The 24,417-nt window shown below is 40.8% G+C and overlaps 1 protein-coding gene across 1 annotated transcript; it reads right to left on the bottom strand.

Annotated features, from left to right (window-relative positions):
- Positions 1-242: 242 nt before the first annotated feature.
- Positions 243-22,429, bottom strand: LOC117540494 (multidrug and toxin extrusion protein 1-like). The gene is made up of 17 exons (XM_034207210.1): positions 22,298-22,429; positions 13,977-14,078; positions 13,818-13,886; positions 13,585-13,733; positions 12,044-12,086; positions 6,429-6,473; positions 5,773-5,870; positions 5,584-5,681; positions 4,093-4,206; positions 3,940-4,007; positions 3,718-3,826; positions 3,358-3,433; positions 1,902-1,971; positions 1,641-1,780; positions 1,431-1,525; positions 1,293-1,335; positions 243-330 (listed from the first exon to the last, which is right to left on the bottom strand). The coding sequence occupies exons 1-15, from the start codon at positions 22,427-22,429 to the stop codon at positions 1,444-1,446; spliced, it is 1,395 nt and encodes a 464-aa protein (XP_034063101.1). The 3' UTR covers positions 243-330; positions 1,293-1,335; positions 1,431-1,443.
- Between the last annotated feature and the right edge of the window lie 1,988 nt (positions 22,430-24,417).

Raw genomic sequence — 24,417 nt, 5'->3', positions numbered from 1 at the left:
TGCATGTTCTTCTTTGGCATCGTGCGATACAGTACAAACATCCGCATCAGACGGTGCAGCAGTGCCTTAGGGGTTACCTCGAATACTTCGAGTTGATGAATAGAATAGACTTTGCTCACAATCAAGTAACCAAGTTATTGATCAGCAGGTTAATAATGATTCCAGCAGCCAGGATGAATAGCATGACAGCCAGAACCAGGCCTCTGCGCAGAAGCAGACTTCTGAGAGACAGCTCCTCCTCCCCCGGACTCACTGCGGCGCAGTCCACCAGCTCCACGGTGTCTGTTCCTGCACTGTCCTGTGAGTGACCTGGATCCTCTGGTTGTGGACCTGGACATACAACATATAAATATATATAAACTTTCTAACTTAGAAAATATTTCATCTGACATTTTTGTAAATATGTGTTTTACGTTCAACTCTTCCTATTTTGCGTTAACATTTGATGCACGATACTAGTTTTTATTGATTCCTAACTTAGTTTAATACGTTACAGCAGGGGTGTCCAAACTACGGAGCGGGGGCCAAATGCGGCCTGCGGACCATTTTGAATCGGCCCTCAGCAAATAAAAAAAGTATAATGAAATATGGCCCACAAATGAAACTTGTGCTTGTCTTATATTGTACTTCTTAAATATAAATGTAAACATATATTACACAGTAGTATTCATGTGTTAATAAGACCACTTTTCAAATACATTCAGTCAATTAAAGTTTGAAACATTTTCTAACATATCTTAGTTGATAAGAAAAAAGCCCAGTGACTTATTTACATAACAAGCTTGAAATACACCCTTCCTATTTATCCTTATTATAATCACTCTGAGGCTTCTGTTGTAAGGGATGAGCTGCCAACACTCACAAGCATCATTTACCTACATTTGATTGATTTTGCTAACTTATAACTGAACTTATGAGGCAATATAGTCTAGTGAGTGGCCCAGCCCTTCGTATATTTGTGTGGCCCTCGGTGAAAAAAGTTTGGACACCCCTGCATTACAGTGACTTCTATTGAGATGACAGCAGCATGTTTAATATATGGGATTCTTCATTTCACAGCTAATTGCTGAAGATTAATTATCTATATAGGGCTGACTCTATTTAACAATTGTTAAATAGTTAAAGTCATATATGAAGCTTTGATAAATGACCTAAACTATATAAATACTGTGTATATATACTAGGTATATTATTGAAGATGTCCCCTGCACCTGTCACTTTGAGCATGTTTCAACATTTTTCTCAAGCCATTTCAAGAACAGAGACTCTAGCAGTGTTTTGTGGAGTCTTACTTGTGTCTCTAGAGCTCCCAACCACTCCTGCTCTGATTTGAGCCTGCAAGAAAACAATGTACGAATGTTTATTCATAAAGACCTTTTACAATGCGAAGATTTATTAGACTCTGAATGTGAAGACTCTTAATTCCTTACCTCTGTTGTAGTTTTATTCCAGTTCATTCTTAACAAATAAGAAGATAGGAATATGACCTGCATAAAGACACCGGTAACAAGGCCTATCCATAGTCCTGAGGGAATAATCATTTCTCACACTTAAAAAAAGACACCGGTTTAAAAACTTTAAAAGAACCAGTTAGCATCATTGTGGAAACAAAAAGCTGAAGGCTCACAAACATGCTGTACATCTTACCAATGATTCCCAATTTGGCTGCAAACATCAGTGGCACACCAATGGGAAAACCGACACCATAAAATCCCAAAATGTTACAAATGGCTCCAATCTTCTGTTTACCTACTCCTCTTAAAATGCCTCCCAAGGAAGCCTAGCCATGCGCACAGAATGAAGAGATGGTGAGACAGGAAAGAAAGCACCTGGTATTTTGCAAAGGCAATCTATAGGTTTATCATAAGATATTGTTTGCATGACATTTCCGTAATACTTACTGATAGTGCATCTAGGATCATGAATGGAGCATATATAGACAAAACATCAGTAACCCTTTGCCGGATTTGTCTGAAAGAAGTGAGACTCAAATGTTCAGTGTGTGGGAGGTAAAAATGACATCATGAGATTGGATTCAATCCACTGCGGGAGTTGAATATATTTTAGATACAATTTGAACCCTTATTCTAATATAGTATTTTGCCAAATGTATGACATTTCTGTCAGGATTCTCTTGATATGTCACGTTTTTAGTTTTGTATGTTCTTGGTTTGGGTTTATTTTGCTGTTCGGTTCTCCCTGTCATGTTTTCCTCCTTGTTTATTGTCTGATCCTTCTCTCTGGTTTCCCTGGTGTGTCTAATTGTCTGATTGTGTTCACCTGTGGCCCTTGTGTTTCTCCTCCCCTGCCCGGCTGTTTCTCGTCTTGTGATTACCCCTCCCTGTATTTAGTCTTGTATTTTCCTGTGTTCAGTGTTGGTTCGTCTTTTGTTCGTGAATGAGTTCACCGATGAGAGTTCTGTTTTGTCCAAGTTATTTTTTATTTATCCTTGAAATAAAGGCATTTTTCAGCGTTATCTGCATTTGCTTCACTCACTGTAACAATTTCCTTAACATCAGTTTCCTCAAAATGTTTTTTTTCTAGAATCTGAGCCATAAATCTCTACTTCAGTAGCTGTACATACAACAAGCTTATATTCTGAAGATTTTTAAAGAGTGGTTTCTACATATATAATGAATAGCCTGATTTAACATTTTATTCTTAAAGATGGTGAATAATGATTTTTTTAAACTGGCTTTCATAAGAAGAGATATCCAAACATGTTCTCTGTAATATGGAGTGGTGGAAATAGTTCTCAGTTCCTTTACTTACTGTCGTCTTAAAATACTCAAGTAAAAATCCTGAAATTAAGTATGGAAGTATTATTATTAAAATGTACTTTGTGTTTTAAAGGTAAAAACACATACTCTCTTTTACAGTGATGTAGAATAATATGATTCTTATAAATGTCAAATCATATTAATAATGTAGTTTGGCAAAGTGGATCCAATTTTAGACACATTTCTTTTGTTAAATACAAAATACACGTGTTGTATCAGTGTTTTAATACATCTAGTAGAGTAAAAAGTACAATATTTGCCACTGAAATGTAGTAGAGTAAAAGCATAGCATTAAATGAAAATACTCAAGCAAAGTATGATAACGTAAAAATAACTATTTTAAACCTTTCAATTCAGTCACAGTGATAATGAGCAAAACATTTCCTTCAAGTTAATATTTAAAGGAATATGTAGACAAAGTTCACTGTTTTCTTTGTAGAGAATAAATGATATACTGTAATAGTGAAAGGTCATTTAGGAGACCGATTATCTCCCTCAGACAAAAGTTTACTCTGTGTTTGTTAACATAAGTAAAGAATATGGTTGTGGTTGCAAAGGTTTTTGTTTTTTTACTCACTCATCATCTGAAAAGACATATGACATCTGGCCCTTCAGGCTGCCAAGGAGAATTGACCAACATATAGACATGGACCCTGTGTTAAAGAGTAACACACCTTATTTTCAACAGGTTTCATCATTTTAAAGAATGTTTATTTTCTGTAAATATACTGAGAATCTTGTGACAATAATTAGCTCAGCTAGCCATTTGAAAACGTTTTGGCTCAAGGCATGCTATTCCAGGTCAAAGACAACCTTGTAGTATTTCTTTAGTGAAATAACAGTTATAAATATAAATTATTCTACAATTATCTTGACTTAAAATATATTTGTATAAGATATTATAAACCACATTAATAGTTTTGAAGAGCATACTGACCTGCACAGAATATTGTCAGTTTAGCAGACAGCTTAGCCTGCTCTGTGTCTCCGCCTCCCAGCGCTTGTCCAACTCTTACATTGCCAGCTATACTGAAACCCAAAGGGAACTAATAACAAAAATACTACGTTAAAATGCTGTGACACTGCGTGTAAAAATTGGTCATTCATTTGACACCATAACCGTTTATGCAGATTTAGTCATTTTTAGAGGACAGATTACCATATATGCAATATTTGCCAGTTGGTACACAATTGATTGAGCCCCAAGCTCCACCTCACTTATTAGACCTGTTAATGACAAACAGCCGTTAGATTTCTTACTAACTTTAGTTCACACAAATGCTTTAAACCACAAAGTGGACTGTAGCATTACCTGCCAAAAGGCTTCCAATCTCATGCGACCACCACTCAACACACGTCATGACCATGCTGGGGATGGCCAAGTACATGTATGAGCCCCAGTCCTGCAGGCACTCTTTGGTCCAGCCTGTTTGGAAGAATAACAAATCAATAAATAATTCAATCTCTCAATCATTTCATCTTTGAGTCGGTCTGATCAACTATGATATAAATTATCTTAACTTCCGATAAAAAATGTAAAAGCAAATAAATAATTAGGAAAAAACAGCAATACACAGTAAAGGGTTCCTTTGCAGTATGCAGAAAGGCTGAAATATTAAATAAAACAGAGAGAAGTCTGAATGCACTTTATATTGCTTTGTAGGACAAAATATGGGGAAATTGATACTTTTCTTCATAAATTAAAGAATGTAACCACACTATCCTTCACTTTATTGACGTTCTTTTATTTTACAATATATCAATAACTGTCACAAGATGCTTCTGAACCAACATATTGCACATACAGCCTTGAATCTGTCTCTTAATATAGTAGGAAGTGTTATGTTGTCTTGGAGGACTTCTATCATAATTCAATGTTTGCTTTCCATATATTGTAACAGTCAAATAAGAAATCCAATAATAATAATAATTCCTTACATTTATTATAGCGCTTTTCCAGATGCTCAAAGCGCTTTACAAATACACATTACACATATCATACATGCAATGGTCATGTACTGTGGACAATACCCACAGGAGCAAGTTCAGGTGAAGTGTCTTGCCCAAGGACACAACGGCTTTACAGACGCAGCAGCGATGGGTTTCACCCCTTGATCTGATGATCATTGCACAGCGCACTGCGCCACACCGTCCATCTTCACGCCTCGAAGTCATCGAGGTGCTTTTACAAGTACACATTGGTATTATACATGTACTGTGGACATTACCCACAGGAGCAAATCCGGGTGAAGTGTCTTGCCCAAGGACACAACGGCCTGACGCAGTGGCAGCAGGAGCGGGTTTCGAACTGGAGTTCCTCAGCACCCCCCTTGATCTGATGATCGGATGCACAGACCACTGCACCACCCGTCCCAGCAATAATCATTATTATTTCCAAACTATGTATAATCTAAACACTTTGTTTCTTCTGAGCTACAATCCTACCACTTTGAGATTTCTTCAACCCTGGAATGATTCATTAGCATCTGCTAATGATATGCTGGGCCTCTTATATGTCCTGATCGGTTTATATTCTGTTTTATTTTTGAGTAGTCACAGTCTTTTCTGGATTTCCCTGGTCTGTCCTCCCGTGTCTCCCGAGTGTTCCCGTTTAGTTCTTTCTTTCTTTGTTTCTTTTATTTTTGTTCCACCTCGCCTGCTCCTGCCATTTTTTTGTAAGTACAGCTTTCATTTAATAAACGTAGCTTTTTGTTCCTGTCCTTACAGTATATCTGCCTCCCCTGTTTGTTCTGCATTTGGGTCCGCACTCTTGCCAAACCCTGTCAGTCTATGTGTTACTCACCTCCCCAGGTGGGCTTATGAAGACCTTTCCAAATGATATAAGCAAACAGAGTTGTAGCCATGCAGTATTCGGATAAGGCGTTGGCAGCAGCAGAACCACTGTAAAGAGTATTTCATAACAAAATATTGGTTTTGTGGGAGAAAAAAAGCAATATTGGCGTTACTAAACAAGTCAATAGGCAATACTCACGCTATTCCCAGATGTAATACAAAGATGAAGATATACTGGATGACAGCATTGAGAATGTTGACTATAAGGCCTGTGATTACCGGCGGCCATATGATGCTCTGAGAAAAGAGCCACATATAATATAAATGACATATAGTCTTGTTAGACATTGGCAAAGTGAGAACACAAAGATTACTACAGAAGAAGGGTTGTCCTACACTGAGTCATCATCCCATCACAGAAGTATGATTATCAAATGATACCTTGTACCTGATAAAGAGCATTTGTAACTTTTAAATGTAAAGGGACCATTCTATAGCGTTGTTGAGTCCTTGAGATGCAGAATTTACAGGTTTTGAACTCAGCACCTGGACAGGAAATATGTGAATTTGATTTACCAAAGTCAATAAATGCAAAACAAAACCGTGGTCCAAATGTAGATTTGATACACATTAGTATGCCCTGACCTCATTTTCATCATAATTCGGACGCTGACCTCTAATATCACATCAACTTGCAACCTGGTGCAACTCTGTATTACTGCAATAGAAGTCTGACGAATAGCATTTCAGCTAATATCCTTTTTGGATACATTTTGGCTTTATGACTTCTCTTTCATGTAATCAGCCTGTCCTGTTCTTAATTCATCTCATCAGATAGTTATCTAATGAACTTACCTGGTTTTGCAGATAACTTGTTTGTAATGCATACATGAATGTAGCCTACAACAAAGAAGAAAATATCTCAATTATATATTTGGACACACACACACACACACACACACACACACACACACACACACACACACACACACACACACTGAACAAAAATATAAATGCAACTCTTTTGTTTTTGCTCCCATTTTTCATGAGATGAACTCAAAGATCTAAAACATTTTCTATATACACAAAATAACCATTTCTCTCAAATATTGTTCAGAAATCTGAAAAAAATCTGTGATAGTGAGCACTCCTCCTTTGCCGAGATAATCCATCCCACCTCACAGGTGTGGCATATCAATATGCTGATTAGACAGCATGATTATTGCACAGGTGTGCCTTAGGCTGGCCACAATAAAAGGCCCCTCTAAAAATGTTCAGTTTTATCACACAGCACAATGCTACAGATGGCGCAAGTTTTGAGGGAGCGTGCAATTGGCATGCTGACAGCAGGAAAGTCCACCAGAGCTGTTGCCCGTGAATTGAATGTTCATTTCTCTACCATAAGCCGTCTCCAAAGGCGTTTCAGAGAATTTGGCAGTACATCCAACCGGCCTCACAACCGCAGACCACGTGTAACCACACCAGCCCAGGACCTCCACATCCAGCATGTTCACCTCCAAGATCGTCTGAGACCAGCCACTCGGACAGCTGCTGCAACAATCGGTTTGCATAACCAAAGAATTTCTGCACAAACTGTCAGAAACCGTCTCAGGGAAGCTCATCTACATGCTCGTCGTCCTCATCGGGGTCTCGACCTGACTCCGGTTAGTCGTCGTAACCGACTTGAGTGGGCAAATGCTCACATTCGATGGCGTCTGGCACGTTGGAGAGGTGTTCTCTTCACGGATGAATCCCGGTTTTCACTGTTCAGGGCAGATGGCAGACAGCGTGTGTGGCGTCGTGTGGGTGAGCGGTTTTCTGATGTCAATCGAGTGGCCCATGGTGGTGGTGGGGTTATGGTATGGGCAGGCGTATGTTATGGACGACAAACACAGGTGCATTTTATTGATGGCATTGTGAATGCACAGAGATACCGTGACGAGATCCTGAGGCCCATTGTTGTGCCATTCATCCACAATAATCACCTCATGTTGCAGCATGATACAACACATCCTCACTCCCAGGTCGGCCTATGTTGACGTTATGTCAAGTTCCCTGTCGGCTTTTTCCAACGCAAGGGGGGGGGCCTTAGCGTCCATTTTCAACGCAAGGGGGGGGCCCTTAGCGTCCATTTTCAGCTTTCCGGGATGTCCATATGCTTCTATAGACGCTCATGGAAGCACGGCATTCGTTTGTGTCGGCTGCCCTTAAAGGCAATGTGAGCGTCCATTCTCATTGGATAACGGAGAATTGTACACCCGGAAGTAAGTATTCCCCTTACTGTCGATTGATTTTACAGTGATATCTGCACTACTCATCGACTAAAAAACACCAGATTATCCTTGTTAATTACACAACATTGATTGGTTTAAATTGTGTGCAATGCTTTTGTATTTTTCCCCTTCGATTCGGAGAAACAAATATGTTTTCGGAGTAAAGGATGGCAGAAGACACTACACTACCCAGAATCCCCAGCTATCGTTTGGACTACACCATGTGCTCTGTTTGACGTCACGTGATCTTCAAATTTCTCCCTGAAGAAAAAAAAAAACATGGCCGAACTTCGTTTTATTCTCGATGGAAAATGCCTATTTTAAAGTTAGTTTGGCCATTAAAATGCGTTTTGATGTCATTTGATGCGAGAAATATGAGTTGTTATTTCAGATTATGTGTGCAGTGGATGTACATGATCTTTAGTTTGCTAGTTATTACGAAGATTACTTCAGGAAATTGCGTCCATAACGTTTTCATTGTTACCAAGGTGGTTGCTAGGGACGCTGCTATCGATATTATTTCTGTTATGTTGTTTAACTGTTTAATGGTGTTATATTTATTGCTACCCCCTTCCCCGTCAATGTATAGTGTTGGTCCACAGCGAAAACATATTAGTTTAACAAAATCCGCATCTAAAGATAGCCTACGTTATTTTCCCCTGTGCAATTCCAGTCTCACATCTCACAGCACATCGTCATGAACAAATAACGGAAACAGACCGAAAACATTGAAAAAAAATACAATAATACTTTATTCCGAGTGTGCTTGCTTTTCTCTTTGGAAGTCATCACATAACGGCATTGTAATACACGGTTCGGCTGCATTACATATTACATATCTGCCGTAGTTCTGTATTTATAGAGCCCTGATGAGAAGACTTCTAGACAAACATGAGGAACTGAAAACGTGACGTGGATCATAAATATATCAACCATTAAACAACATCTTACATTTCTTTTCACACAATACGTCTCCTTGCAGTATCAACACTAATTCGGCTGACTTTTATATTTGATCCAATTGGTAGATAGGCTGTATTTACACCATAAAGGTGCACAGCTGATATAAAGGGACACCTAGTGGTTAAAGCATGTTATTGAATTTCATTATTTGTATCATTAGATATTAATAGGATCCCTATAAAGTATATTAATTACTCGTTATTCTCTACTAATAGTCCATTAAAGACTGTATATAATGACTATTTTGCACATCCCTTTCAAGATTTCAAGATTTTCTAAGGTTTATTGACATATCATATAGGCCTACACAACTATGGTGTAGTTATGCATTGAATGAAAAACTTGGGTCGCAGGTTCCTCAATAGTGCATTACAAGACATCTATCAATATTTGTGCGTACCTCCAGCAATGTTAACTATGTTGAAGCACTTATTTTAACTGATATTATACATAATGTATTATACTCTTATAAGATGTATGTAGATATTTCATCTCCGACCTTGTCAGGTATTGAACAATCAATAAATAAAGAACACAGAATTGTTGAATATAAAACACAGAATTTGTGTGATTATACTAAATTATTTATAAATAAACACCACTGCATATTTAACTGTTACACATGCTGATGTAACGCAAATGTTCCAACTTGAGATCAATAAAGTATATCTTATCTTAAGCTGATCGATGGCTATACTGCCATATTTGCAAAATGTGCCTCTGAACCTTAACAAGTGCATGTTTCAGGCTTATCAATTAATGTAATGTAATGTAATGTTATCAATTAACAACAGGGGTCACAAACATAAGACCAGCTGTTAAATAAAGCTCTTCTGACCTTAGCTGGCATGTGTGTATATATATATTAATGCTGCCCATTATGGGCACAAGCAATTTTCACCCATTTATTAATTATATGTTTTAAATGTGAGTGTTTCCTATCCCCTAAACCTCCAGGGATGTACACAGTTTAATACTGGCAACTTCTTATTATGGGAAATACGAAAACGTCTTTTAAAACTACAACTCCCAGTAGAGACGTGCCATAGATACAGAACATGTTGCGAAACAGAATAGCCAGCATTTGTAGTTCTGGGGACAGGGTGGGGGAGGGGGGGACGCGGTGGACCCGTTCAAATCCAGTTTTGGACAGTCTGCGTGGTTCCATCCCATTTCAAGTGCTGTTCGAGGCTCGGCGTAACCCTCGGAGCACACTCTCCAATCACAGAGCTTGAGGACTATCACGGGGTTTGTCAAACAGAGCACATGGTGTAGTCCAAACGATAGCTGGGGATTCTGGGTAGTGTAGTGTCTTCTGCCATCCTTTACTCAGAAAAAACATTTGTTTCTCCGAATCGAAGGGGAAAAATACAAAAGCATTGCACACAATTTAAACCAATCAATGTTGTGTAATTAACAAGGATAATCTGGTGTTTTTTAGTCGATGAGTAGTGCAGATATCACTGTAAAATCAATCGACAGTAAGGGGAATACTTACTTCCGGGTGTACAATTCTCCGTTATCCAATGAGAATGGACGCTCACATTGCCTTTAAGGGCAGCCGACACAAACGAATGCCGTGCTTCCATGAGCGTCTATAGAAGCATATGGACATCCCGGAAAGCTGAAAATGGACGCTAAGGGCCCCCCCCTTGCGTTGAAAATGGACGCTAAGGCCCCCCCCCTTGCGTTGGAAAAAGCCGACAGGGAACTTGACATAACGTCAACATAGGCCGACCTGGGAGTGAGGATGTGTTGCATGATAATGCACGGCCCCATGTTGCAAGGATCTGTACACAATTCCTGGAGGCTGAAAACATCCCAGTTCTTGCATGGCCAGCATACTCACCGGACATGTCACCCATTGAGCATGTTTGGGATGCTCTGGATCGACAGCGTGTTCCAGTTCCTGCCAATATCCAGCAACTTCGCACAGCCATTGAAGAGGAGTGGACCAACATTCCACAGGCCACAATCAACAACCTGATCAACTCTATGCGAAGGAGATGTGTTGCACTGCGTGAGGCAAATGGTGGTCACACCAGATACTGACTGGTTTTCGGACCCCCCCAATAAAGCAAAACTGCACATTTCAGAGTGGCCTTTTATTGTGGCCAGCCTAAGGCACACTTGTGCAATAATCATGCTGTCTAATCAGCATCTTGATATGCCACACCTGTGAGGTGGGATGGATTATCTCGGCAAAGGAGAAGTGCTCACTATCACAGATTTGTTCAGATTGCTGAACAATATTTGAGAGAAATGGTTATTTTGTGTATATAGAAAATGTTTTAGATCTTTGAGTTCATCTCATGAAAAATGGGAGCAAAAACAAAAGTGTTGCATTTATATTTTTGTTCAGTGTATATATATTAGGGTGGTCCTTCGTGAGAGGTACATTTTCGAATTCATTTATTTTAAGCTCCAACCACCGGAATTTGTTATCATAGTCAAGAAAACTCTCCTGGTGAATTGTATTCAAATTCCAACAGCATTTACCCCTCCCTCATCAACCTTGAAGTTTAGTAGCTGTGTGGCAGCCCAGCAGGAGCAGGAGCAGGAGCACTAAGTCGGACAATGTATTTGAGGTAGAAAGACATTTTGCTTAAGATTTTTGTTATAGTTTAATACATTTAATTGTGTAATGAGGTAACCATTTATACAACTCCATTGCTCTGATTTGTCCACTCATTGCACTGATTTGTCTTATGTTGTTGTTATTCATTATTCACTGTTTTGTCTTGTCTGCACTTGTGAAAAAATGGTTTACACTGTCGCACTTTTAATGCCACACTAAGTTCCTATTTGTATTCATTGCAAAGATGGCATTCAACGGTATCTGAATCTCAATAAAACACTGGATGTTGTTGTGTGTTAAAAGCTAACATTTTGGGAATAAATGGCACTTGTTTTCGAGGATTGATTTTATTCATTTTCATTTTTTATTTTCATTTTAATCCTTATAAACTATATTTATTCCCAGATAAAAAACGTCTCTCTGGGATCCTCAGGGTGAAACTTCAAGGTCGATGAGGGAGGGGTAAATGTTGTCAGATTGAGGAAATAATTCACCAGGAGAGTTTTCTCGACTAATAGAATTAATTCTGGGGGTTGGATCTTAGACTTTCAATTTTAAGGACCACCCTAATATATATATATATATAAATAAATAGAACATTTTTATTTTTGAATGCAGACAGGATAGGTTTATACTAAGAGGTTAGAAATACTCACAGGAAGAGCTGGCAAAAAGATCTTCACATACAACTGGGACACCCTAGAAAAAAATCTTACTTCAATATCAACATTAAATATACTTTGAAATATACAGTGGAGAAAATAAGTATTTCATCGCTTGCTGATTTTGTAAGTTTACCCACTTACAAAGAAATGAAAAGTCTATAATTGTAATGGTAGGTTTATTTGACTAATGAGAGAGAGAATATCAAAAAGAAAATCCAGAAATTGACATTATATAAAAGATGTATTTGTATTTAACTGTGGGAAGTAAGTATTTGATCCCCTTGCAACAAACAAGAATTATGAATCCCACAGACCGGTTACATAAGTCCTGTTTCTTTTTAAAATGTACTGTTAATATCAAATTGTTACCTGTATAAAAGACACCTGTCCACAGAATCAATCAATCAGATTCCAACCTCTCCACCATGGGCAAGACTAAAGAGCTGTCTAAAGACCTCAGGGACAAGATTGACCCTGAGCTGCGCACCCTCTGATGACTGCACAAGGCTGGAATGGGCTACAAGACCTTCAGAAAGCAGCTTGGTGAGAAGGAGACAACTGTTGGTGCGATTATTCGGAAATGGAAGAAAGACAAAATGAGCATCAATCGCCCTCAGTCGGGCGACACAATATATCGCCCCATGGGGTATCAATGATCATGAGAAAGGTGAGGGATCAGCCAAGAACTACACGGGAGGAACATGTTAATGATCTCAAGGCAGCTGGGACCACAGTCACCAAGAAAATTATTGGTAACACACTACACCATAATGCAGCGCCTACAAGCCGGAAGAGAGATGCTGACTATAACCTCCAGAACACCACCCCCACTGTCAAGCATGGAGGTGGAAACATTATGCTTTGGAGAGGTTTCTCTGCTAAGGGGACAGGACGACTTCACTGCATCGAGGAGAGGATGTACGTGTACCGGGAAAATATTGGCTGATAGCCTCCTTCCGTCAGCCAGGACACTGAAAATGGGTCATGGATGGGTCTTCCAGCAGGACAATAAACCTGAACATACGGCCAAGGCAACACAGGAGTAGCTAAAGAAGAAGCACATTTAGGTGATGGAGGGGCCTAGCCAGTCTCCGGACCTTAATCCCATAGAAAATCTGTGGAGGGAGCTGAAGCTTTGAGAGGATCTTCAGAGAGGAGTGGACCAAAATCCTTCCTGAGATGTGCACAAACCTGGAGACTAACTACAAGACCTCTGCCCAACAAGGGTTTCTGTACACCAAGTACTAAGACATGTTTTTGCATGGGGATCAAATACTTATTTCTCACAGTTAAATGCAAATCAATTTGTATCTTTTATATAATGTCAATTTCTGGATTTTCTTTTTTATATTTTCTCTCTCATTAGTAAAAGAAAACTATAACATTATAGACTGTTAATGTCTTTGTAAGTGGGCAAACTAACTAAATCTGCAGGGCATCAAAAACGTATTTCCTCCACTGTATACTCTTTTCTTACAATAAATAAAGAACAAGAAGAATAAAACAACAAACTAAAGCAGTTCATAGCTTACCTGGCTACCTCTGGCTCTTGTTTGACAGCCAAAAGAAGGGCCTCTGTGTTGATGAGAATTGCCCAACATGGGAAACAAGCCAGTAACAAAATGAGGATTGCCCTCTGAAGAATGACCCCAATCTTCAGAAAGTTTTGGCTCCCATAAGTCTAAAAACAGAAAGTATTTTAATTTTTCAGTCGATACTTATCACACCTGATGAAAAATATTATATGTCAGGCTAAAGCTCATACCTGAGAAATCAAAGTATCACATGCTGAAGCCAAACCGCTTCCAACAGATATACCTATAACATTAATAACCTGAGGATTTAACCAAAACATTAGTGGATGATTTCAGTTTTATTTATTGGTTCACCTTTCACTGGAAGAACATTACTGTACTGTACTTACTGATGTAGCCAAAGACACCCCTGCCAGCTCCACCGTACCCAGATGGCCACAGAAAATAGCACTTACAAAACCCAATGTATAAGCCATAAGATGGGACAAGAACTGTTGAGAAAAATAAAAATGAATCAAAAGTAACTAAGACAACAAACACATACTCAGTGTAGTAGTTTACACTGTTGGGGAGTGTTTCAGCTACCTTTAACTTTGAGTAAGTTAAATTACCTTTTTGCCTGCAAACTATTTTGGGCCTTTTTAAATAAATGTTTTACTACATTTACCATCGAGCCTATTATTTAGTCCATGGGTCTTCAACAGGTGGACTGTGACTATAGGGCATCCTCAGAGTTAGCTACTGTAAAGAAGCTAACTCTTTTTAAATCGTATTCCCTGTGTTGTGGTACGTGTGAGCAGTGTTATATGTGGTGTTTGCTGGTATCCTCAAACAATGTCAGACTTGCTGTTGAAGACATCATATTTCCATTTCGTATAGTGGGTGTGTAGGGCAACACCACTCAAAACACCAGAGCAGAGGACATAAATGATCGTGTGACATTTTCCAGCAGTGCTGATCAAATGAATATCAGTGAAACCCTGGACAGGTCTTTTAGTCAATGTTACAATAGACTTGCACTTAATTACACAACTTGGAACTACTTTCAGTTTGTATGTGTGCATTTGTAATATATTGACAGATTGAATTTCCCTTTTTGGCATTAATAAAGTATTTGTTCTTCTGTCTACTTCTTAACTGTCAGTCGTGCTGCCGGCAGCACCAACACCTGATCTGCCGGATTTTGAAGCCCCTCTTTAGTTTTTCACCTGCAGGGCCCAGAGTAAAATGCTTTTGTGAGCACAAACTACAGGGGAACAGCAAGCACCAGTGTGATTTTGGTGAAGTTGTGACTATCCTGGAGAAAGATATAGTGGGGGTTCCAAATCCGGCAGGAGAAATACCTGCTCTGAACATGTTATGTAGAGAACAGTGCAGATCTTCCCTATTGCTACAAGGATTAACCTAGTCTAAAATAAGGAACATTAATAGTGTGATAGAAAATGAAATGTAATGTAATAGAGGCACAGATATAAGATCAATAATACACTTTATTTTACGGCAGCTTTCAAAGCATTCAATGTCACCTTAAAATACAATTTAAAAAAAATATGAGTGGCATTACAATACAAACATGTGTTGAGTAGCAATATATAAAAATGATATTCAAAGGAGCAATTCAAGTGAGTTAAGCCAGTTTGAACACATTATCTTTTAGGCTTGATTGAAAATAACACAGTGTCTGACATGATCATATATATGATATCATTACTGTTATATCATTGCTTACTATTCGTGGTTATCAGACACTGTAATGGCAACATTTACATATATGTAGTTTAAAGTTTTCTTATAGTGCAGACTTTATATTTCTTATAGTGCAGACTTTATATTTTACCTTACATGGACACATCAATTGCAGCAGTTCCTAGAATAATGTATTTTAGCTTATAACCTCTGTCAGCATTTGCAACAGTTTCTGTAATGATGTATTGACACTCATGACCTTTTAAAACGTCGGAGTAAGGTCTGGGTGATGTGTTCTAGTTCATGTCCTTTGCCTGCCTTGAGAGTGACATTTTAAGGTCACCTAAGGTCTGAACCTCATGAGGGGGCTGGGTACCAAGCGCAGGGCAATGGGCAAGTTCCTGTTAGTTTCCCTGTCTTTTTTATTTTTATTTAGCCTTTATTTATACAGGTGTAGATCTCATTGAGACACAAGGTCTCATTTTCAAGAGAGACCTGTCAGTGGTAACACTACCACACAAAGTTACAGACAGACAGGACACTAAACACAGAGGCAACACTAAAATACAACATCGTAAAAAAGTAGTCATTAAAATCCATATACAGTCAGATATAGCAGGTGCAAACACCCACAGATGATTTCTCCAGCTTTTTTAAAATGAGTTTAAAATCCGTGATGGGTATCAAAGTGGTCAGCTTAAGTTCCTGCTGAAGTGTGTTCCAGGTCGAGGGGGCAGAGTATGATATGGCTTTTTTTCCAAGCACCGTGCGTACTGAGAGGACGGACAGAGTGATGTAATGTTGAGATCTTAGTCTATAGCTGTACTGTTTGTGTGATATGTAAGTAGATATGTAGAGGGGTAGCAGTCCAAGCATAGCGGTATAGATCAGTTTGTACCAGTGCAGTGATCTGCGCATTGATAATGATGTCCAGTTGACTAAAGCGTACAGCGTGCAATGGTGTGTGAGGGGTTTACAGTTGGTTATGAACCTCAGAGCCCCATGGTAAACAGCGTCCAGCAGATGAAGGGAGTGAGCTGAGGCGTTCATGTACACAACATCCCCGGAGTCCAAGAGCGGCAAAAATGTGGCAGCTACAAGCCGTTTTCTCGCACTTGTGGAGAAGCAGGCCTTATTTCTAAAAAAGAATCCCAGCTTTAATTTCAATTTCCTTAAAAGATTGTCAATGTGTGGTTTGAAGCAGAGATTTTCATCTATAGTGATTGTAGAGGAAACTTCTGTGTAGCAATGCAGTGGGAGTCACCGACTCAGGAAGGAGACACGGGAAGAGCAGTAACTTTGATGTCAAACACTGGTGGTTTATTTGGAGTTAACGGCCGGAGGATTCACATCACAAGTCCAAGAGTCAGAGGTTCTGACTTCACGGTAGAGTTGCCACGTCAATTCTGAAGAACTCTACCCCAGACCCATGTATTTAGCTAGTTCAGAGAGCATCATCAACATGCTGCATAACAAGATAGAATGATAACACCTCTATCAGCTGACGCCAACAGGCAGGAACAGGGAGACAAAACACTGAGAGCACAGCAGCCAAGGTTACAGGTGCCTGTGCTCAGTCAGGACAGTTTGAACTGATACACTGGGTCAAAGTTATGGGCCTTGGAAAATATTCCACAACAGTGATGCCTAAGTATCTGTAGGTGTTAACAGATTCAATGGGGTTATGCTGTGCAGACATGATGCAGGGAAGAACAGTTGGTAACTTTTTCTTATTGGAAAACAACATGACTTTTGTCTTATCTGAATGTAACACCAACCTAAGGTGGAACAGATGTGACTGAAAAGTGTCAAAAGCAGACTGCAGACGTTGAAATGCAAGGGCAACAGTGCTAGCACAACAGTACACAACAGTATCATCTACATATAGATGTACAGAGGCATCCATACTTTGACCCACATCATTTATATAAATAGTAAAAAGGGGTCGGTCCCAAGACTGAACCTTGAGGAACGCCTCTGGGCACATTAAGAAAGCTTGAGGAGAGACCGCTGATTTTTACACATTGCTTGCGATTTGAAAAATAGTTTGCAAATCAACCAACAGCTTGGTCAGACAGGCCTATATGGGATAACTTCTGGCATAGAATGCCATGGTCCACAGTATCAAATGCCTTGGATAAGTCTATAAAAAGGGCAGCACAGTAGCTCTTTGCGTCCAAGCCTTCAACAATGTCATTCACTACTTTCAAAGCAACCGTTACTGTACTGTGCTGCTTCCTAAAGCCTGACTGGTGAGGAGATAGAATGTTGTTCAAGCTTAAATATTCTTTGATTTGATCATTCACCAGCCTTTCAAGTACTTTAGCTAAAATAGAGAGCTTGGAAATTGGTCTGTAATTATTCATCACCATGGGATCACCACCTTTCAATAAGGGGAGAACATTTGCAGTTTTCCAAACATCTGGAATGACATTGCTTGTTATAGAAAGATTAAAAACATGACAAAGTGGTTTGGCTATAATATCTGCAGCTAGCCGTAAGAAATAAGGGGGGAGATCGTCCGGACCTGCTGATTTTTTGGGATCTAGGCCCTTTAGAGCCTTACAAACCTCCCCAACATTGAAGGGGTTGAAGGAGAAAGTGTGGCTACTAGTGGCATGACTGGTGGTGATGGAGGGAGATGATTTACCAAAAGATAATGTGTCAAACAAGGAACTGGAGGCAATAAAATGTTTATTAAAACAATTAAGCATCTCTGTCTTATTTGACACAGGGGTGGAGTCAACAACAATGTTAGGAGGCAGCTCTAAGGAGCGAGAGCTGGCAGAGAGGGATTTTATGGTATGCCAAAATCTCCTAGGATCGTTTAAACTGTCTGTGGTCTGGGATAAGTAAAAATCGCTTTTGGCTTTTTTAATGGAAGCAGTACAGCGATTACGCAGTTGACGAAAAAGAAGCCAGTCAGTCTCAGAACCTGTCTTCCTCGTAGCAGCCCGAAGGAGATTCCTCTTGCGTAAGAGGGCTGCCAGATCAGAAGTGAACCAGGGGTTATCACGGCCCTTCACCCTGAACCGGCGAAACGGAGCATGTTTATCTAAAAAATAACTAAAACTGTCATAAAAATACTTCCAAGTATGGTCAACATCACCAATCAATAAAATACGATACCATTTAAAATGAACTAAGTCATGAAGAAAGGCTTGCTCTATAAAGTGCTTAACATTTCTTTTCAGAACAACACAGGGTTTGGTACGGGGGATTTTGGTATCCCTAATAGCACCAACTAGACAATGATCACTTAGGTCATTAGCAAAGACCCCGGTTGCAGTATATTTATGGGGTTGATTAGTAATTAAAAGATCGATAAGAGATGATTTATTTAGACACCTGGTGTTAAGACGAGTAGGACTTTCAATTAATTGTGTACAATTTAGCGACATACAATGAATTTTAAAATCATCAGACACTGGTGAAAGCCAGTCCCAGTTAAAATCACCTACCAGGATGATTTCCTTAAACTGTAGTTGAGATAAAAGCTGCATTAGCGAGGATAATGTGTCGTTTGTAGCAGAAGGGGGCCTATAGCAACCAACAACAGTTAAAAACTGACCACCAGATAAATCAATCTTTAGTGCTAAGATTTCAAACTGCTTAACAGCAGATTTGGAGAAGATGACCTGTGCAGCAAGATTATGTTTTACGTAAATCGCCACGCCACCACCTTTCCTGGGGCGGTCCGAACGATAAATATTGAAGCCGTCAATTCCGACATCTTTATCCAATATTTTCTTTGAAAGCCAAGTCTCAGAAACAATAATTAGATCAGCTCCAGTTGACTCTGACCAAATTTGCAACATTCCATTTTGGGAAGCAGGCTGCGAGCATTTACATGGATGATGTGTAACCCAGACAAGTTCTTAAAGTCCGTTGGGGTATTACATGCCATTAAAGGACCAGGATTAGGCTGAATACCAGACAGAAGTAGAAGCAACATGATTAAGCACTTCTGCTTAAATTTCGTTATAGTCGGGAGACTAGAAGAGTTAGAAGAAGAATACTGGCAAAGGGCATCTGTAGGGTTTCCCACGGTGAAGGCCCCAGGAAAACAACAGATCTCGCGAACCCAGGGGCAGTAATTCTAATGAGAAACATTTCCAAAACGAATCACATGCGACACATTATGTTCATGGCCCCGTGTGGATGTCACACCATCTGCGGTAATCTTATAATCAAGTTCCCCATTTCTTAGCCCCTCCATCTGCTGCTGACAAGTTTCCTCACTTCCCTCTTGCTGAACAGGTTCCTGGTTTAACCTATTAGTGATTGACAGTTTTGGTTCCTTTGGAAAGCTTATCTCTCCTGCCAGGGCCCCTCCTAATAAGTGACGGAATGTTGTTGAACTGGCAAGATCCTATATAACCTGTATGCATCTTTCAATCGACGCGCACTCTCTCAGAATACCCTGTTTTCTGTGAGACCTGTGTCTTTGAAGCTTCAATTAAATAACCAGAAAGACAACTCTGTTTGTTTCACCAGTTATTGTTTGATCATTCTGACTTGTGTATCTCCACAGTATTGACTAGGTCTAAGATTTCCATAACAACACTTAAACAACAGAGAAGGTTTTAAGAAATAGGACGATACTGACAAATCACATATTATCCTGTCATTGTCTGTTCTGTAGGAAGGAGGAATATAACAGAGTGGGACTATACACTCAAAAACGGAAGTTTATTCCAATACGAAGATTGTGACAGATCTGAAAAACGTGTCCTTAAAACGAGCCTCCTCGCAATTGTATGCACTGTAGTGCCGAGAGATATGGAGTCAGAGGCGGTGCAAGGAAGGTGCAAGAATAGTAATTTATTCACAAGCTGTAAAGGACATGTTGTCGGGTCGCAGCCCGGGTCGACAAGAGAGAGAGCCAAGAGGGCACACACTATTTATAGGTAACCCATAACATGTCCGTGTGGGAACAATAACCGCAACTGTAGTTCCAAGTTTGAATTATGTCCCAGTGGTTAAATAGGTGGTCACCACACAAGCCCCCCCCCAGAATTCAAACATGGCAAAAAAAATAATATCCCCACGTCCGTGGAGGAAGCACCACAAGGGCCGAGGAGGGTGGGGCCGTAGGTGAGGACCGGGCCATGGAACGGGCCACGAAAGGGGGCCGCAGGAGAGGGCAGGGGCCCTAACGAGGGCGAGGGCACCCACACCGGGGGCGGGCCGTCGTAAGGGGGCCGCAGTAGGTGTCACGGAGAACCCAGCAGGAAAGAGCGCAACCCGGCCGCAGGCAGACACACAACGGCGGCGGGCACGAAGTCCTCGGCAAGCGTCGAGGTATCCCCGGAAGAGAGGAGCAGTCCCCCCGGGAGGAAGGAGCGCAACCCGGCCGCAGGCAGACGCACAACGGCGGCGGGCACGAAGTCCTCGGCAGGTGTCGAGGTATCCCAGGGAAGCAGGAGAGCAACCCGGCCGCAGGCAGACGTGCCGCGGCGGCGGGCATGAAGTCCTCAGCAGGCGCTGAGTCATCCCCGGGAAGCAGGAGAGGCCAGACAGGGTCCCGGAGCGCGCCACCCATGGGCCGATGGAGCATGGGCGACGTCCGGAACTGTCGAGGCGAGAGGGGGTCCAGAAGTGCGCCACCCAGGCGCCGATGAACGTGAGTGGCGTCTGGATATCCCCGGAAGGCAGGAGAGGCCAGACAGGCTCCGGAGCGCGCCACCCACAGGCCGATGGCAGCATGGGCGACGTCCAAAACCGTCGAGGCGAGACGGGGTCCAGGAGTGCACCACCCAGGCGTCGATGAAAACGTGAGTGGCGTCTGGAACCGCCGTGGAGGTGGTGAAAAAGGTGAGAGTGTCCACATGAGGTCAACCGGCTGGTCGAACCTCCTCTCCGGCACCAGAAAAAAAAAATAATAATCAAAAGGGCTGATAGCCGTTAGCACTAGCCGTCGTTAGCCCCACGTGGTTAGCCCCACGTGGTTAGCCCCACGTGGTTAGCCCCACGTGGTTAGCCCCACGTGGTTAGCCACTAGCTGCCGTCAACCAGCGCAGCTGGGACGTGCAGCCGCATGCCCCGAAGTAACAAGCCCACGAGGCAGCAATCGGGTTGCTGGTCGACCCAGCAGGTCGTGCATGGTCTCCCTGTAGCCGGAAGGGCCGATGCGGGAATGGCGAGCAACGTCCCCAGCCATTCCGCGGGGCGCGCACCGAGCCTCAGTCCGCGCGCCGGTGGCAGCCACGGACGTCTCCAATCAATCCCCGGCATTTCGAGAAAGAAACCTGAGTTTCCTTTGCCGTGTTCGGGTCCGTCTCGGAAACTTCTCAAGACGCTGTCGGGGTCACCAGTGTAGTGCCGAGAGAAAGGGAGTCGGAGGCGGTGCATCGAAGGTGCAAAACTGTCTTTAAATGAGCAGCAGAAATGCAGGTGTTGTCGGGTCGCAGCCCGGGACAACAAGAGAAAGAGCCAGGAGTGCACACAACATATAAAGGTAACCACATATATGTCCGTGTGGAAACAATACCCCCAACTCTAGTTCCATGTGTGGATTATGTAACCCACCCAGTGTATTAAAGGTGGTCACCACAGCACATTATTTATTCAGCCGTTTGCTGTTTAATCTGATATATCATTCAAAAGAGAGAAAAAAGCGTAGAAAACGGCGAACGCTCAATACAGGCGATGACGTCACCTTTGCGCGTCCCCGCGAACAGGGCTTCAATCCACGGCAAGGCTTCAACCTACGGCATAACACCGGCTCAAAGTGTGCTAGTGAATTGTCCGACTGGCCCACTTCGGTATACGGCTACCGGCCCACCGGGGAAACTCCCGGTATTCCGAATGGCCAGTCCGCCCCTGACCACACATAATAGCCTAATAAGATATGAGCCTATTTGTTCAATGTTAACATGGCCTGTCTACACAACACACATTTAATTAATAATAGTCCAATTAAACTAATGTTACTTTTGATTGTTTTATTTAGTACATTATTTAGAATAGATCATCATGGACATTGACTGTAGGTAGGCCTACATATATACAGGCTACTCACCACTGGTCCGGCCAGCGTGCACAACTCTTTTATTTCTGTCTTGAAACCAACAGGGGCCAACATGCGGATCCGTTTTAATACAAAGCAGTCCCTCCATGAAGACAGAGGGGAGCTCTGAGTGTTGCTCTCCATGATTCAGTATTGCTCCGTCTATACTGAATCATGCTGTCAGGGCCCCTCGGCTCAGTCAAAGAGAGTGTGTACTATGAACGCTGCAATAAACAATCACGTGAAAGTAAGTTAGTCACTTCCTGGCGGTGAAAAGGTCACATTTCAATGGGGTATGCCGCCTCACCGATATCCCCATGACAGCAAATCTATTAGGTTTCAGTTTCACCAAGACTTCGGTACATTTTCCCAGAAAAATAAGCTTTAATCGAATCTTGTCATTATATATCAATTTTTAAAAAACGGTTCATTAAATGTTCCGTTTTGTATTGAAGAATGAAGAAAAGCAGTTAGCCTAAGTGGACCGGAATTTTTTTATTTTTTTTATTTCAATATAAAAGACACGAGGATTATAATGGCAATGCTGTAAATGTTGTAAAAATTCTATCTGGGAAAATGTGAATCTAACAGAGAACGGTGAAATCAAGCTACTGACTAAATACATCCATGCTCAAACTTTAAAAATCCTATCGCTTTATTTATGTTTCAATACAAAATAAAACAGTAGCCTATATCAACATTTAATTCTCAGAGCCTGAAATTCAGCTTCAGTTATTACTATAGTTTAAATATTTTGAGCAGGTTGCAGCATGACTTGACTTTGTTGGACGCAAATATAATGACACTACATTTAAATAGCGTGTCTGCAAAACTAATTAGGAGTTGGCCTAATATTATTTTTTTTTTAAAAATTATTTTCGAAACAGGAGACCTAAATTATATCTTACATTTTTACATTTTAACTTGCAATTATACCATAGTAGAGCTACTTAGCCTATATAAAATTGCATATATCAACTCTGATAGACAATTTATCCCACAGAGCGATGGAAACTTGATTATTTGGCATTAAATACTCAATAAACCAGAGACATTGATGTTGGTGCTGTTATGTACCAACAGATGGAGCCATTTCCCAACAACACATTCAATCTGACCATACCGTAGTTCTTCAAGTTCAAGTGTCTCAGTGCTTTCCAAAGTCTTTACAAACATATCACATCACAGATCAAATAAATTATTCATCACCAAACCTCTTAACTGAAGATGCTGGTCCTTATTCAATCATGTAATAGGCCTATTTCCAAATCGCCTTTTTTTTAAGAATTATTATTATTGAATTTGTATTAGTTGTTTTATCTACTACTTAGCCCTAATACGTAATTTTAGCTCTACATGTTGTTGAAGACTTGTTAGATTCATAAGGCGTTACAAATAACTTGACTTTTGTTAATGATTTACAGGGCAACTAATGAGTCACTGGCCTTATTAGACTCATTTAGAATAAGGTCGATTAAATAACTCCTACATTAATACCTGAAAGTTAGTAAAATTAACAAATGTAAGTACAAAATATATTTGTAACGGTTTTTTTTCTATTAAAGGGATAGTGGAAATGGAACCTCAAATAGTTTCGTTTTAACTTATATACAAGCATAATTACGTACCAAAACAATTACACCTGATTAAAAAAATATAATAATTGCCTTACGCATGTTAGAAGCACTTTATTGCAGCTTCCCCGAAGTTTTTTAGAAACGAAATGTTCGACAAACCGGAAGTGACGAAAACAAAGACGATACGATAACAAATCATTGCGTCTATGCAGAATGAACGTGGAAGGGCAAATATACCAGACAAAGAAGAAGGATTGTACGAGGTATCCAGTGATGATAGCGAGTCAGAAACATCCTCTCGGCTTTCCTACGAAAATGTCGTTTTAGGAACTGAATCTGAATCCGGTTCAGTAAGCGACGATGGTGACAATATTGAACCAGACGATGGACCATTACGTCCTTATTTGTTCGAGCCCGAGCCCGAGGTGATGGTTCACGGCATGGGCAATGGCGAGGATGACCAGGACCAGGCGCCAGATGATGCACCCCTACGCACAAATAATCTTGACTGGTAGGTCCCTAAGCATAGCTCACGCATCTTAAGATCACCTGTAG

Source organism: Gymnodraco acuticeps, unplaced genomic scaffold (genome assembly GCF_902827175.1).
Source record: "Gymnodraco acuticeps unplaced genomic scaffold, fGymAcu1.1, whole genome shotgun sequence".
Classification (NCBI taxonomy): Eukaryota; Metazoa; Chordata; class Actinopteri; order Perciformes; family Bathydraconidae; genus Gymnodraco; species Gymnodraco acuticeps.
The sequence above is the reverse complement of the archived record's forward strand: the minus strand, read 5'-3'. Positions and strand labels throughout refer to the sequence as shown.

Coding starts and splice junctions, on each gene's coding strand:
- LOC117540494 (XM_034207210.1), bottom strand. CDS start 22,429: ATGGAGAGCAACACTCAGAGCTCCCCTCTGTCTTCATGGAGGGACTGC. Junction 4,207..5,583: donor TCATAAGCCCACCTGGGGAG/GTGAGTAACACA, acceptor TCTTCCAAACAG/GCTGGACCAAAGAGTGCCTG. Junction 3,827..3,939: donor TGGCAAATATTGCATATATG/GTAATCTGTCCT, acceptor TTTTGTTATTAG/TTCCCTTTGGGTTTCAGTAT.